General features: G+C 36.2%; 1 protein-coding gene across 9 annotated transcripts in view; it reads right to left on the bottom strand.

Moving 5' to 3' along the window:
* Positions 1 to 14328, bottom strand: part of WDSUB1 (WD repeat, sterile alpha motif and U-box domain containing 1) — a 76242-nt gene that overhangs the window by 50096 nt on the left and 11818 nt on the right. For 7 of the 9 annotated variants that reach the window (XM_028510923.2, XM_036023432.1, XM_028510924.2 and 4 more), the window contains 2 exons: positions 13743 to 13835; positions 7278 to 7371 (listed from right to left, as the gene is read on the bottom strand). The exons of 1 other annotated variant lie outside the window; for it this stretch is intronic. In XM_028510923.2, coding sequence (XP_028366724.1) covers positions 7278 to 7371; positions 13743 to 13835 — 187 coding nt within the window. The remainder of the gene's footprint in view (positions 1 to 7277; positions 7372 to 13742; positions 13836 to 14328) is intronic. One more of the 9 variants, XM_036023428.1, reaches the window with a different exon arrangement.

The following is a 14328-nucleotide window of genomic DNA, read 5'->3' as shown; positions in this document are numbered from 1 at the left end:
AATTATAAACTTTATTAAATGCTAGCATGTGTTATTTGTACTATATAGCCATAAAGAGAACAAACATTTGTGATGTATAAATAAGGGGCAGTCCCATCAAGTTAGTAACTCAAAGGGGAAAACCACCACACAAAAAGGCTATTACTTGCTCCCTGTTGTTTTTTTCAGATAGCATTGTTCTTTATCATTGATATGGCTGTGCCTTAATTAGTAATCCATGTGTGTGTCTTGACTGTGACTCATTCTTGAAAATTATAATTCTAAACTTGATATGAACTCTACATTGTTTTGGCTAGTGGCATAAAAATTAAAAACAACCAGCTTGGGTTATTCTAGTGGTGGAAAAAATCATACAAAAAAAGCATAATACTATATAACAAAATACATAATTAAAAATAGCAGATAAACATGCTTCCACATGATATTTTCCCCTTTTTGGAATTGGTGTTTATACCACCTTGATATATATTGCAAGGCAAGAAAACATAACAACCAAGTGTTACTACCCTCTGTACCACTTTAATAATTTGTAATTATTAAAAATTAGCTGTTTATAGTCTGACCACAGGAGTCATGCCTATGGAAGCCTTAAAATTCCTTTCCATAAAACTTAAAATCACTAATTTATTAATCTATTCAGTGTTGATAATTTATCTTGACTCCAGAATCTTTGTCATATATTCAAAATAAGAATCAATGTTCACATATAAAAGAAAATGGGAATCATATAAATGCATTCTGGATGTTAAAAAAAACATAGTTGTAGCATTAAATGCTAAATTTCAGCCAAAAAACATTAAGAAATCATACTTGCAGCTAACATTACTTGAATATGTACATGCCAGACATAATTTATAGACACTCTTATTTAGTCTTAAATCCCTCAAGCCACAAAGTATTATTACTGGAATATCTAAAATTCTTAGAGAAAATTCCATTCTGAGCATCCTAAAAAACAGAACAAAAATAAAATTCCAATTTCTGAGACTACCACTAGTACAATTCAAATCAATTCATCCTCATGATATGTCACCTGAGAAGCTGAATTATCAGCAGTAATCTTAGGAGTACTGTGTTAGGAAGCAAGAGTTCATATGGAAAGAGTAAGCAATAGGCCAAACAAATACCATGCTTGTGGACAGGAAGAGTTAACCTTATCCATGCTACCCAAAGCAATCTACAGATTCAGTGCAATCTCTTTTAAAATACCAATGCCATTTTTCACAGAACTAGAACAAATAATCCTAAAATGTATATGGAACCACAAAAGACCCCGAATAGTCAAAGCAATCTTGAAAAACAAGAACAGAGTTGCAGGTATCATGCTATCTGAAATCAAACTATATTACAAGACTATAGTAATCAGTATGGTACTGACATAAAAACAGACAGAGAGTGAAACAGAATAGACAGAGCAGATATAAACCCATGTCTACATGGTGAGTTAATCTATGACAAAGAAGACAAGACTGTAAAATGGAGTAAAGAAAGTCTCTTTAATAAACAGTGCTGGGAAACTAGATGCATACATAAAAAAGAATACAAATGGATCACTTTCTTACATCAACTACAAGAATAAACTCAAATTTTTAAAGACTGGAATTAAGACCTGATACCATAAAACACCTAGAAGATAACATAGGCAGTAAACTCTTGGACATCACTTTCAGAAATATACAGGGTCCAGAAGAAGCTCAGGGTCTGGAACACCTGCCTGAGTGTGGTTGGTAGGGTAATAATATGGGTGTAATAATTTATAGTTTTAATTTGAACATTTCACCTAAAATGTCACATGGTGCACTTAGGTGTGATATTGTTATGCTGCAGAATTACATGCTTATTATTTTGTAATAAAAGATTTTGTAATAAAAAAGGGAGCATTATTTGTGCCAGACCCTGTATTTTTTGGATATGTCTCCTCAGGCAAGGGAAACAAAAGAAAAAAGAAAAAGAAAAAGAAATGGGACTACACCAAACTAAAAAGTTTTTGCACAGCAGAGGAAACCATCAACAAAACAAAAAGATAATCTACTGAATGGAAGAAGACATTCATCAATGACACATCCAATAAGGAGTTAATAGCCAAAATATATAAGAAATTCATATAATTTAACGCAAAAAAAATCTAATTAAAAAGGGGGGCAGAGGGCCCGAATAGACATGCTCCAAAGAGACATACAGGTGGCCAAGAAACATATGAAAAGAAGCTTAGCATCACTAATTATCTGGCATACATAACTTAAAACCACAATGAGATATCACCTCACACCTGTCAGATGGGTATCATCAATAAATCAACAAACAAGTGTTGGCGAGGATGTGGAGAAAAGGAGATCCTCATGAACTTTTGGTTGGACTGTACATCGGTGCAGCCACTATGAAAAACAGTGTGGAGTGCCTTCAAAAAATTAAAAAATAGAACTACCATATGAAAACAATCTCATTCACAATTGCTTCAAAAAGAATAAAATACCTAAGAATAAACCTACCCAAATATGTATAAGACCTGTACTTGGAAAATTATAAAACACTGAAGAAAGAAATTGAAGACACAAATAAGTGGAAGCACATACCATGTTTATGAATAGGAAGGATTAACATCATTAAAATGTCTATACTACCCAGAGCAATCTACAGATTCAATGTCATTCCTGTCAAGATTCCAATGACGTATTTCACAAAACTAGAACCAATATTTCAAAAATTTATATGGAACCACAAAAGGCTCCACATAGCCACAGTGATCCTGAGAAAGAAGAACAAAATTGAGGAATCACACTACCTAATATTAAACTATACTACGAGGCCATAGTAATCAAAACAGCATGGCACTGGCATAAAAACAGACACACAGATCAATGGAACAGAATAGAGAGCCCAGAAATAAACCCACACCTTTATAGTCAATTAATATTTGACAGAGGAAGTAGGCACATACAATGGGTTGAGGATAGTTTATTCAATAAATGGTGTTGGGAAAATTGGACAGTTACATGCAGAAAAATGAAACTAGGCCACCTTCTTGCACCACACACAAGAATAAATTCAAAATGGATCACAGACTTAAATGTTAGACCTAAAATCATAAAAATCATAGAAGAAAGCATAGGCAGCAAAATCTCTGACATTGCTCATAGCAATATTTTATTGGGTGTATCTCCCCAGGCAAGGGAAACAAAAGAAAAAATAAATAAACAGAACAACATCAAACTAAAAAGTTTTTGCACAGCGAAAGAAATCATCAACAAAATAAAAAGACAACCCACAGACAGAATGGGAGAACATATTTGCTGGTACAGCTGACCAAGGGTCAATGTCCAAAATTTATAAAGAACTTACAAAACTCTATACCAAAAAACCAAAACCCATTTAAAAAATGGGCAAAGGACCTGAATAGATACTTCTCCAAAGAGGAAATACAGGTGGCAATAGACATATGAGAAGATGCTCAATGTCACTAATCACTAGAGAACTGCAAATTAAAACCAAAATGAGATATCACCTCACACCTGTCAGAATGGCTATCATCAATAAATCAACAAACAAGTTCTTGCAAGGTTGTGGAGAATGGGGAAGCCTTTTGCACTGTTGGTGGGAATGCAGATTGGTGCGGCCACTGTGGAAAGCAGTCTGGAGATACCTCAAAAAATTAAAAATGGATCTGCCTTTTGACCCAGTGATCCCACTTCTGGGAATATATCCAAAGGAACCCAAAACACTAATTCAAAGGAACATAAGCACTCCTATGTTCATTGAAGCATTATTTACAATCACCAAGGTATGGAAGCAGCCCAAGTGTCCATCAGTAGATGAGTGGATAACACAACTACAGGATATTTACACATCACAATTCTACTTGGCCAAAGAAAATTTTACCCTTTGACAGTATGGATGGACCTGGAAAACATTATGCTAAGTGAAGGTCAGTCAGAGAAAGACAAATACCATATGATTTCACTTATATGTGGAATCTAATGAACAAACTGAACTAACAAGAAAAATAGAGACAGACTCATTGATGGAGAGCAGATGACAGCTATTGGTGGGGGATGGGGGTTAGGGGGTGGAGGGATTGAGTAAGAAGGAAAAGGACTCATGGACATGGACAGCAGTGTGGTTGTTGGGGGAGGGGTGTATAACAGGACTAAATGGTAATGGAGTAAAATATAATAAAAAAATTTTTTAAACTCATTTCTGTTATCCTAAATCCTATGTTTTTGGATTTTATACTTCCTAGACCATCAACCCTCAAGAATATATTAAATGTGATTTATAACAGACACTTATCTTAAGAATTTTAGCCAAAAAAAAAAGGCAGATGGTATGGATATTCAAATTTCACTAAAGCTTTCACAAGACATCTAATTTCAAGCATGTAATATCTAATAACCTTCCATACTATAAATTTTAACATGTACTCTTTAGCTACTAAAGAGTCCTATAGGATTGTTAACAGTGTTGTAAAGAGATAGGAAATAAAGGTGATTTGAGTTTTGAAATAAAGGTGATTAAGCTTTCTTATGCCAGTCCTTACTGAGCCAGAGAGGGTTGTTTGTTAAAGCCAATCTTAAATAATGACAATTTATTTATTTGTGACAGTCCTAATTCATGACAATCTATCATCCACGTTTATAAAATGGATTAAGAGATATAAGGGGTCTAAATGGTAATGGAAAACATATGTAATAAAGATTTTTTAAAAGGTAAAGTATCTTTTTGGGAGGAAAAGAGGACATTTACTTCCTATCTCTTGTATAATAAAATTTATTTTTTGGTCTCTCTCCTCCCTTCTCCTCCTGTTTAGCAGAAAAGAACAAACAGATGACTGAAAAGTTTGGGAGAGGACCATCAGCCATATGGCTCAGCCCCTTCCAGGTTTTCTTCTCCCTGATGTGCCCCTGAGTGGACAGTCTGCAGTGGTCCATCCATGCTGTGCCCAAGAGTGAACAAGTAAGTCAGAGATAGATCTCGTCTAGTTAACAGTTATCTGGCCTCTCTGTCCTGCATTCTCTTTCTCTGGTTTTCAACTCAAGAGGAGGGTGTTATTTATTGAGCTCTTAAAACTACACAGTGATGGATGTTTTAAAACTGTTTTCCAAGGAATGCTAAGAACTGAGAATTTATGGGAAAAGGCAGCCTCCATTTGAATTATAACAACTGACTCTTCCTGCTTGAATAGAAGCTGCTGCATGTAGTGTTCATTTTGTCTGGTTGGATCAAGAGAGGTGGGGTGGAACAAAAGACAAATTCTAAGAGGTTAGAGGACAGTTGTGGAGAAAGATGGAGGGGAAGTTCCTCCATATTTTGCTCCATGAGGTATGATATCATTCTAGTGCTCAAAGCTAATGGAAAGTGTGATGCAAATATGAGAATCTTTGTATCTTCAGCTAATCCAAGATATTGAAGAGATTTTAAAAAATGTAAAACAATGCCACTCAGACACTGATGGCTTTTATCTCTAGTTCCACTATCTTGGTAGTGTTAGCCAGTTCAGCAAGGCATAGAAGAAATCTAAGGTATAAGGATTAGAAAGGAAGACACAAAAACCATCATTATTAATGTACAATTTCGTACATAAAAAATTCAAAATTAGAATCTTTGTAGAGAAACCCCTTGTCTTTCCATATATATTTCTCCATATTAGCCACATCTTTTATAACAGCAACAAAAATTTGCTATTATAAAGTACCCAGAAATAAATCTAGTAAGAGATGAGGAAAATGTCTATACAGAAGACAATTATTAAAAGAAATAAAGACAAATGGAAAAATAGTCCATCTTCATCTATTAGAAGACTCAATATCATACAAAAATCAATTCTCCCCAGATTTATCAGATTCAATATACTCCCAATCAAAATCCAAACAGTTATGTTCAGAGGGGAGAATTGGAAGCAATTTGACAAGCTAATGCTAAAATTTACTTGGAAGTGTCAAAAGCCAATAGCAACCAAAATATAAAGCCTAAGAAAGAATAGCATTAGAACAAAGATAGACAAACAGAAAAATAGAACAGAATAGCTGGCTGAGAATCATATCCACACATATGTGGTCAATGATTTCTGACAAGTTGGCATAACAAAGTGGGTTTTTCAATACATAGTTCTGGATGACTGGACATCCACATGGAAAGGAATGAAACTGGACTCCTACTGCACATCATATATACCAATCTAATTTGAGGAATAAGAAAGTTTTAGAAGACAATACAGGAGAATATCTTTATGACCTCAGAACATAAAGAAACTAACTACTAAAATTATAAACTGTAAAAAGGCAAATCCACAGGGTAGGAAGAGATATTTGCAATGCATATAACCAATAAATGGCTCATATATAGGAATGCAGGAAGGATATATATTTTTAGCAATAAAGCAATAAAAAAAGATAACCTCGAAGAAAAATGGGCAAGAAACTTGAACAGGCACTTCACAAAAGAGGAAATACATATGGCCAATAAAATTTTGAAGTGGTTCTAACCTCAGTGTTTTGGGGAAATGCAAATTAAAGCCACAGTAAGATAACACTTCACACTCATCAGAACAGCTAAAATTAAAAAGACCCACAAATACCAAGTATAGGCTAGGATGTGAAATAACCCTGCTATAGGTATATTCAACCACTTGGAAAACAATTTGGTGTTACCTGCCAAAGTTGAAAATCCAACTATTCCAAGACCCATCAATTCCATTCCTATGTATTTATCCTATAGAAACACAGAATCATGAGCACCAGGAGATACAGATATGTTCATAGAATTATTATAATACTCCCAAACTGAAAATAATTCATAGCTCATCAACATTAATATGAATAAATTATAGTACATACATGGAATGGAGTATTACACAGCAATGAAAACCAATAAACCACAGCTACATGCATAAATATATTTTATGCATTATATGCATTATAAATATATGCATTATAAATATTATGCATTATAAACATATATTATGTTTGCAATGCTGCAATGCTGCAAACATAATAGTGAGTTAAAGAAGCCAGACATAAAATAATTCACATTGTATGATTTGTTTTAAATCAGTTTAAAAGGAAAAAGCAGTACTGCTTATGTCCCGAGGCACTGTCACCAGAAAGGTGGAAGGGGAAGATGTCCTGAGCAGAACCAGGAACACGCTATTTCTTCACCGGAGTAGCGGTTATAGATTTGTAACAGTTATTTATCAAGCTATTCTCTGATGTGTTATATACTTCTCTGTATGCCTGTTTATTCCATATCAAAATGATTTAAGGAAATTAAACGAAATGGCTTACCCTGAGACTAGCAGCTGCCCATTGTGAGAAAAAGCACAAGCCAGAATAGGAGCACAGTGCCCGCTCAGTGTACTTTTATATTTTAATTCAAAACCTGCAAATAATAAGGTGAGAAAGATTAACAAGCTGATCTTGGTTAGAATTCCTTCTTAAGTCAAAGCTATTACACTTATTTATTCAATTAATTAGTGCCTAAAGGACACAAATGAAAAAAAATCCTCATGTGACTCAGGCACTGGAATGCTGTGTGTGATTAAGTGGCTTCAGAAGTTCAATAATAAGTAAGGAAAATAGTGTGCTTGGAAAGCACTAGACAGGAGGTTGCTATAATTATCAAAATTTTTTAAATATAAAATTTAAACTATCAAAACTACAATCTATCAAACTACCTTAAACTATCAAAATTACAATCTTGGTATTTAATTTTTTAAATATATGTTATATATATATTTTGAAAGATTTTTATTTATTTATTTTTAAAGAGAGGGGAAGGGAGGGAGAAAGAGTGGGACAGAAACATCAATGTGTGGTTGCCTCACACATGCCCCCTTACTGGGGACCTGGCCCACAACCCAGGCATGTGCCCCAGACTGGGAATCGAACTGGCAACCCTTTGTTTTGCAAGCCCATGCTCAATCCACTGAGCCACACCAGCCAGGGCATTATATATATTTTATTTAATAATGTACATATACAAATTGTCCAAATACCCTAAAAAAGAATCAAGTACCTGTAGTTTAAGAAATCTCACTTTAAGAAATATTTTCTCATTTCATCAATAAAAATTAATGAATGGTAATTTATATAACTTATAGTTCCAGTATACCTTATAACACTCCTATCAAGTATGATAACACAAAATCCTATCCTTCACAACAGCATGGATAGAACTGGAGGGCATTATGCTAAGTGAAAAAAGCCAGGCAGTGAAAGACAAATGCCATATGATCTCACCTACAAGTACAGCCTAATCAACAAAACAAACAAGCAACCAAAATAGAACCAGAGACAGGGAAACAAAGAACAAACTGACAGTAACCAGAGAGGAGGGGGAAGGGGGTAACAGGGGGAAAGAAGGGGAAGTGTCCAGTCAAGGAACATGTAGAAAGGACCCATGGACAAAGCTAAAGTGGGTGGGTGGGGAGGAATGAATGTGGCAGGTGGGGGTTGGTAAGGCGGGGGAGAGCATGGGGGAAAATGGGGACAACTAAAATTGAACAACAATAGAAAATATTTTAAAGTGAAACACAAAAATCCTTCTTATGGTTTGTGTAAACACTTGAAATCACAACTATTTTAAAGGTAAACTGAGGGAATTCAATAAATTTCAGTGGCAATCAATAAAAATAATTTTTATTTTTAAAATAACTAGTAAAAACAACTTTACTGACAATCAATAAGAATAATTATTAAGAAATTGGCCTGAGACCAATTTCCCAGACAAGAAACTAAGTGAAATCTATTATCTTCTCAGACCTAATAAAAACTCTTTTGAAGTGTTAATGACTCTTAAGATTGCAAGCATTTAACTAAAAAAAAAATCATTAGAGCAAGTGTCAACAAAAATACATATTTGTTTTCATTTAATATTAAATATGTGTTTTATTTCTATCCAAAATATTTTTAAAAATATTTTTAAATGGGAGAACCAATGTGGGCACTAAAAGCACTGTGTGGAACATACAGATCAGGAAGTAGGCATAATCAATCAAACAGAGCAAAAATGTTAGGTTGCCAACCAAATGAAGGCCAAAGACTTACAATGACCATAAGAAAAAATTTTATTATCAAATAAAAGATCCCTATGTCTGTCTACTCCCCCCCAGTAAAAATTAGGTACAAATGATGATAAATGCTTTATCAAAATGCTTTAATTGAACGTTTATAAACTGTTACATTTTTTAAAGAGTTAGTGTAAAGACACATTTTCCAGACAGTGTATGAAAAGCTTTACTTTTGAAGAATTTTATTAAAAATACATTTACATGTGTTCGCAATGTCTGCACATATGACTACTGTCACTGTTTATTATAAGAATTGTACCTTGGTAGGGGCAGAGGAAGAATTAGAATAGATCAGAGAATTGAAGGAACTCTTATCCTCATCAGCAAATACTTGAACACATGAGAAGATACTACGTGTAACATAATACACAGTAAACTAATAAAATTTCCACAAAAAGACATGCATCTATTTCCTGCCAAGAGGCCCTTCTCTGTACACTAGTATAATCACAAAGATTCACTCCTATACCACACTCTGCCATGCTCTTCTTGTGAGTCCTCTTCTCGATTAATCCTTGACCTTGGCCTATAAAGACTTCAACATAGTTTCTAAGAGCTCAGGGTTGCATCCCCAGGATGACCCTAGCCCTTTTAAAGTGCTTGAGAAAACTCAAGGCTGTTAAATACATGTTACTATTTGTTTCAGCAAACACCTGAAGATAGGGCTCCTGACTCCCAGGTTCTGTGGGAAGGTAGGAGCTTAAATTCCATAAGTTCCAATTAGCAAATCCAGATGAGTTTCAGTGGACCAACCCCACCATCTTTCCTACTTTCTGTAATTTTCACTTCCTTGACTCCACAGAGTCCTACTTACCTACCCTTATGCCTTCATTCTTCCTTTACAATGCCCCGTCACCTCTGCATAACCTGCAGGCGAGCTGAGCTCACGCTGGGCTCTTTGCCCTGTGGCAGTGGTGTATTACTGGTTAAAACTCATCCTTACCACTTTAACCAGCACCCCCCTCTGTTTATCTTTGACAATTATGAAGAACAAAATGTAGTCTGAGATATAACTGAAACTTATTAGATAATAAAATAAGAATGTTTTTAGGCATCTAAAGCAAGATGGCCAATTGACCATATATTTCAAAGTTCCCATTAAAATGATAAATAGGAATTCATAAACATATAAATTCACATCAATGAAGAGAACAGAAAGGGGGTGTCAGCAAACCAGAAATTGAAACCAGTTTGGGGAAAGCAAAAAGCAAATTAATTGATGAGGTAGTTTAGAGAAGTAACAGCCCAGAATGCCAAGAGAAAGCTAATCTACCCTAGGAAACCCCAAAAGATTTGGGACTATCAATAGTCAGGGAAAAGCAAAGTCTGAATGATACAAATACAGATCTGGAAATAGAAAAACTAACCAAGTCTTTTTATAAACACTCAGTGTCTTCCTCCAACCCCTCCCTGACCCAAACTGCCAGGGGAGCACATGACAGTTCCAGAGGACATAACACCTACATTCTCTAAGCCCCAAACCCTGCCCTTATTCTAAACGGGAGCTGGCGACCAACCGATCAACCACCAAGAGCACAGAGCTTCTAAATACCTTGTCACTGTCTCTCTCTCTCTCTCTGTATTTTTTTTTTTTAAGAGAGAGCAAGAGAGGAGGAGGGAGAGAGAGGGAGAGAGGGAGAGAGAGATAGGCAGGCAGACAGACATCAATTTGGTTTTCTACTTACTTAGTCATTCATCGGCTGATTCTTTTTTGTGCCCAGACCTGGGTTCAACTTGCAATCTTGGTGTATTGGGCCCAGGCTCTAACCATCTGAGCAACTGGCCAGGATCCACTGTCTAATTCTTAAATGTAAATGGAATACTAAGGATCACCAGACATTTGATTTAGATAACTATGTAGAAGAGAGAACTACACAAACAAACAAACCCTAAACAAACAAAAAGACTTTGTTTAGGGTTTACCCTAAACAAACAAACAAACAAAAAAGGGCCCAAGAGCAAACAAAGATGATCAGGAAACCAGGGAACTTAAAAACAAAACAAAAAGACTGTAATTGGTATGTGGAGAGTTTTGATAGGTCTTGCATTCACCAAATAAAAGGAGGACACTATGAAAAAGAAACAGAAGATGAGCTTTTAGAAATTGAAAATGTGATTGATGAGATAAAACAATTCAAAAGAAGGTTGGAAGATAAAGCTGAGGAATTTTTCCATAATGTAGAAAAAGATTAAGTCATAAATGTGCAGGAAAAAACAGAATAAGAGTTATGTCAGAAGGTCCAACACAATTAATGGGAGTTATAGAAAGAGAGGAAGTAAAGGAGAAATTATTAAATAAATAACATAAAGGAATATTGTATTCCAAAACTGAATGACTTCAATTTCTTAACTAAAGTGTCACCTGAAGAAATGGTACACTGCATGAGGAAGAGACCCACACTCTGTCCAAGAACAGTAACTACAGTGAATAAGTTCAAAATATGGTAATATAAATATTTATAGACTCTGACAACCACCAGGAGAGTCGAAACAGGTAGAGTGCATGGTCAGCTCTGCGTGATGGTGGTGGCGAGGCCACAGTTGGCAGCGGGCACAGCATTTTTAAATCACGGGTATATATTACTCTTAGTAAAAGTTCTTAAAGCAGACTTCCAGCCAAGATGGAGGTGAAGGTAAACACACTGTGCCTCCTTGCACAACCAAAATAAGAACAACAACAGTTTAAAAACAAAATAACAACCAGAACTGACAGAAAACTGAATTGTATGGAAGTCAGAAAACCAAGGAGTTAAAATAGACATATTCATCCAGACTGGTAGGAGGGGTGGAGTTGGATGGCCGGAAGGGAGAGGGGTCGCAGCACAAAAATCAGTGGCTTGAGGACCCTGGGCGTGGGGTGGCAATGGGCAGACCCAGCAAGGTGGCAATTATGGAGTGGGGCACTGCGCACAAGGTGGCTGGCTGACCAGGCAGTCCCACATTTGTGTGCAGATAAACCAGGCGAAACTGGGGAGCGAGACAGATGGAGCAACTCAGGGTCCTAGCAAGGGGAAATGAAGCCTCAACACACGAATTGAAAACACCTGTGGGGGTTGTGGTTCAGGGAGAGACTCCCAGCCTCATAGGAGAGTTCAGTGGAGAGACCCACAGGGTCCTAGAATGTACACAAGCTCACCCACATAGGAATCAGCACCAGAAGGGCACAGTTTGCTTGGGGGAAGTGGTGGAAGGGGCTGAAATTGGACAGAGAGCAGAGCAAGCACCATTGTTCTTTCTCAGACCGCTGCCCTACATACAGTGTCACAACCCAGCAACTTGGGGTGCCCCGCCCTGGTGAACACCTAAGGCTCTGCCCCTCATATATAACAGGGGCATCAAGACAAAAAAAAATGGCCCACACGGAAGAACAGATCGAAGTTCCAGAACAAACACAACTAAGCAACCAAGAGATAGCCAACCTATCAGATGCACAGTTCAAAACACTGGCAATCAGGATGCTCACAGAACTGGTTGAGTATGGTCACAAAATGGAGGAAAAAATGAAGGCTACATTAAGTGCAATGAAGGAAAATGCACGGGGAACCAATAGTGATGGGAAGGCAACTGGAACTCAAATCAATGGAGTGGACCAGAAGGAAGAAAGAAACAACCAAACAGAAAAGAATGAAGAAACAACAATTCAAAAAAATGAGGAGAGGCTTAGGAACCTCCAGGACATCTTTAAAAGTTCCAACATCCAAATTACAGGGCTACCAGAAGGGGAAGAGGAAGAACAACAAGTGGAAAAGGTATTTGAATAAACAATAAAGGAGAACTTCCCCAATCTGGCAAAGGAAATAGACTTCCAGGAAGACCAGGAAGCTCAGAGAGTCCCAAAGAAGTTGGACCCAAGGAGAAATACACCAAGGCACATCATAATTACATTACTCAAGGTAAAAACGAAGGAGACAATCCTAGAAGCAGCAAGAGATAAGGGGACAGTCACCTACAAAGGAATTCCCATCAGACTGTCAGCTGATTTCTCAAAAACAATCTTGCAGGCAAGAAGGGGCTGGAAAGAAGTATTCCAAGTAATGAAAGGCAAGGACCTACATCCAAGACTGCTCTACCCAGCAAAGCTATCATTTAGAATAAAAGGGCAAATAAAGTGCTTCCCAGATAAGGTCAAGTTAAAGGAGTTCATCATCACCAAGCTCTTATTTTATGAAATGTTAAAAGGACTTACATAAGAAAAAGAAGTAAAATGACAGCAGACTCACAATTATTAACAACCACACCTAAAACAAAAACAAAAACAAACTAAGCAAACAACTAGAACAGGAACAGACCCACAGAAACAGAGATTACATGGAGGGTTGGCAACACGGGAGTGGGAGGAGGAGAGAGGAGGAAAAGGTACAGAGAATAAGTAGCATAGATGGTAGGTACAAAATAGACGGGGGGGGCAAGAATAGTATGGGAAATGTAGAAGCTAAAGAACTTATGACACACAGACATGAACTAAAGGGGGGAAATGTGGGTGGGAGAGGGTGTGTAGGGTGAAGGGGGAAAATGGGACAACTGTAATAACATAATCAATAAAATATACTAAAAAAGTTCTTAAAGCATTTTAATAATCACTTTTAGGTATTCAGAGTACCTTAGGTAAAAAAGATTAGTTAAAATAGAGATTTTATCTAGATCACAAATGATTTTAGAGAACTGCTGGTTGAATACATACCTAAGATGTGGCTAAGAGGAACAACCCAAATTTTGATCTGACAATCCTGACCACATGTTGCCAGTCGAAAAAACTGAAGACTCTGTTCTCCATCTAAAAATGTAAATTTATTGAAAATACACAAGAATTGATAAATCATTTAAACCAAAAATATTTCCATTTCTTATGCTGAGATACTAATTCCATTCATTTAAAACATATTTACAAGCAATATTAATGACATTATACCATATAATGAAATGTTAGTTGAAGATTTCTTTGAACAAGTTATTTCAAAGGATTATAACTTTAGCCCCTAAAGTTGTTACAACAAAATATCTTTTTATTTAGCTTCCACTAAGAATATAACAGAAGGCTGCAAGGGCCCACACTCAGGCACTAAGCCTTAGGGCATCCTCCAACCCAATTTTAGAGTCCATGAGTTTAGCACTGATCGGAAAAACTAGGGACAAGTAGCAGTTATGATAGGAATGTTAAATGTTTCATTATTCCCAACCTAACTTTTAAAGGCTATGCCCATTTCTTAAAAGTTCAGTCTATAATTCATATGGAAATAATGAGATTTTTTTCACTTTTGATTTAATCA

The sequence above is a fragment of the Phyllostomus discolor genome, chromosome 4 (assembly GCF_004126475.2).
Source record: "Phyllostomus discolor isolate MPI-MPIP mPhyDis1 chromosome 4, mPhyDis1.pri.v3, whole genome shotgun sequence".
NCBI classification, from domain to species: Eukaryota; Metazoa; Chordata; class Mammalia; order Chiroptera; family Phyllostomidae; genus Phyllostomus; species Phyllostomus discolor.
This window is presented reverse-complemented; position numbering and strand designations above follow the sequence as displayed.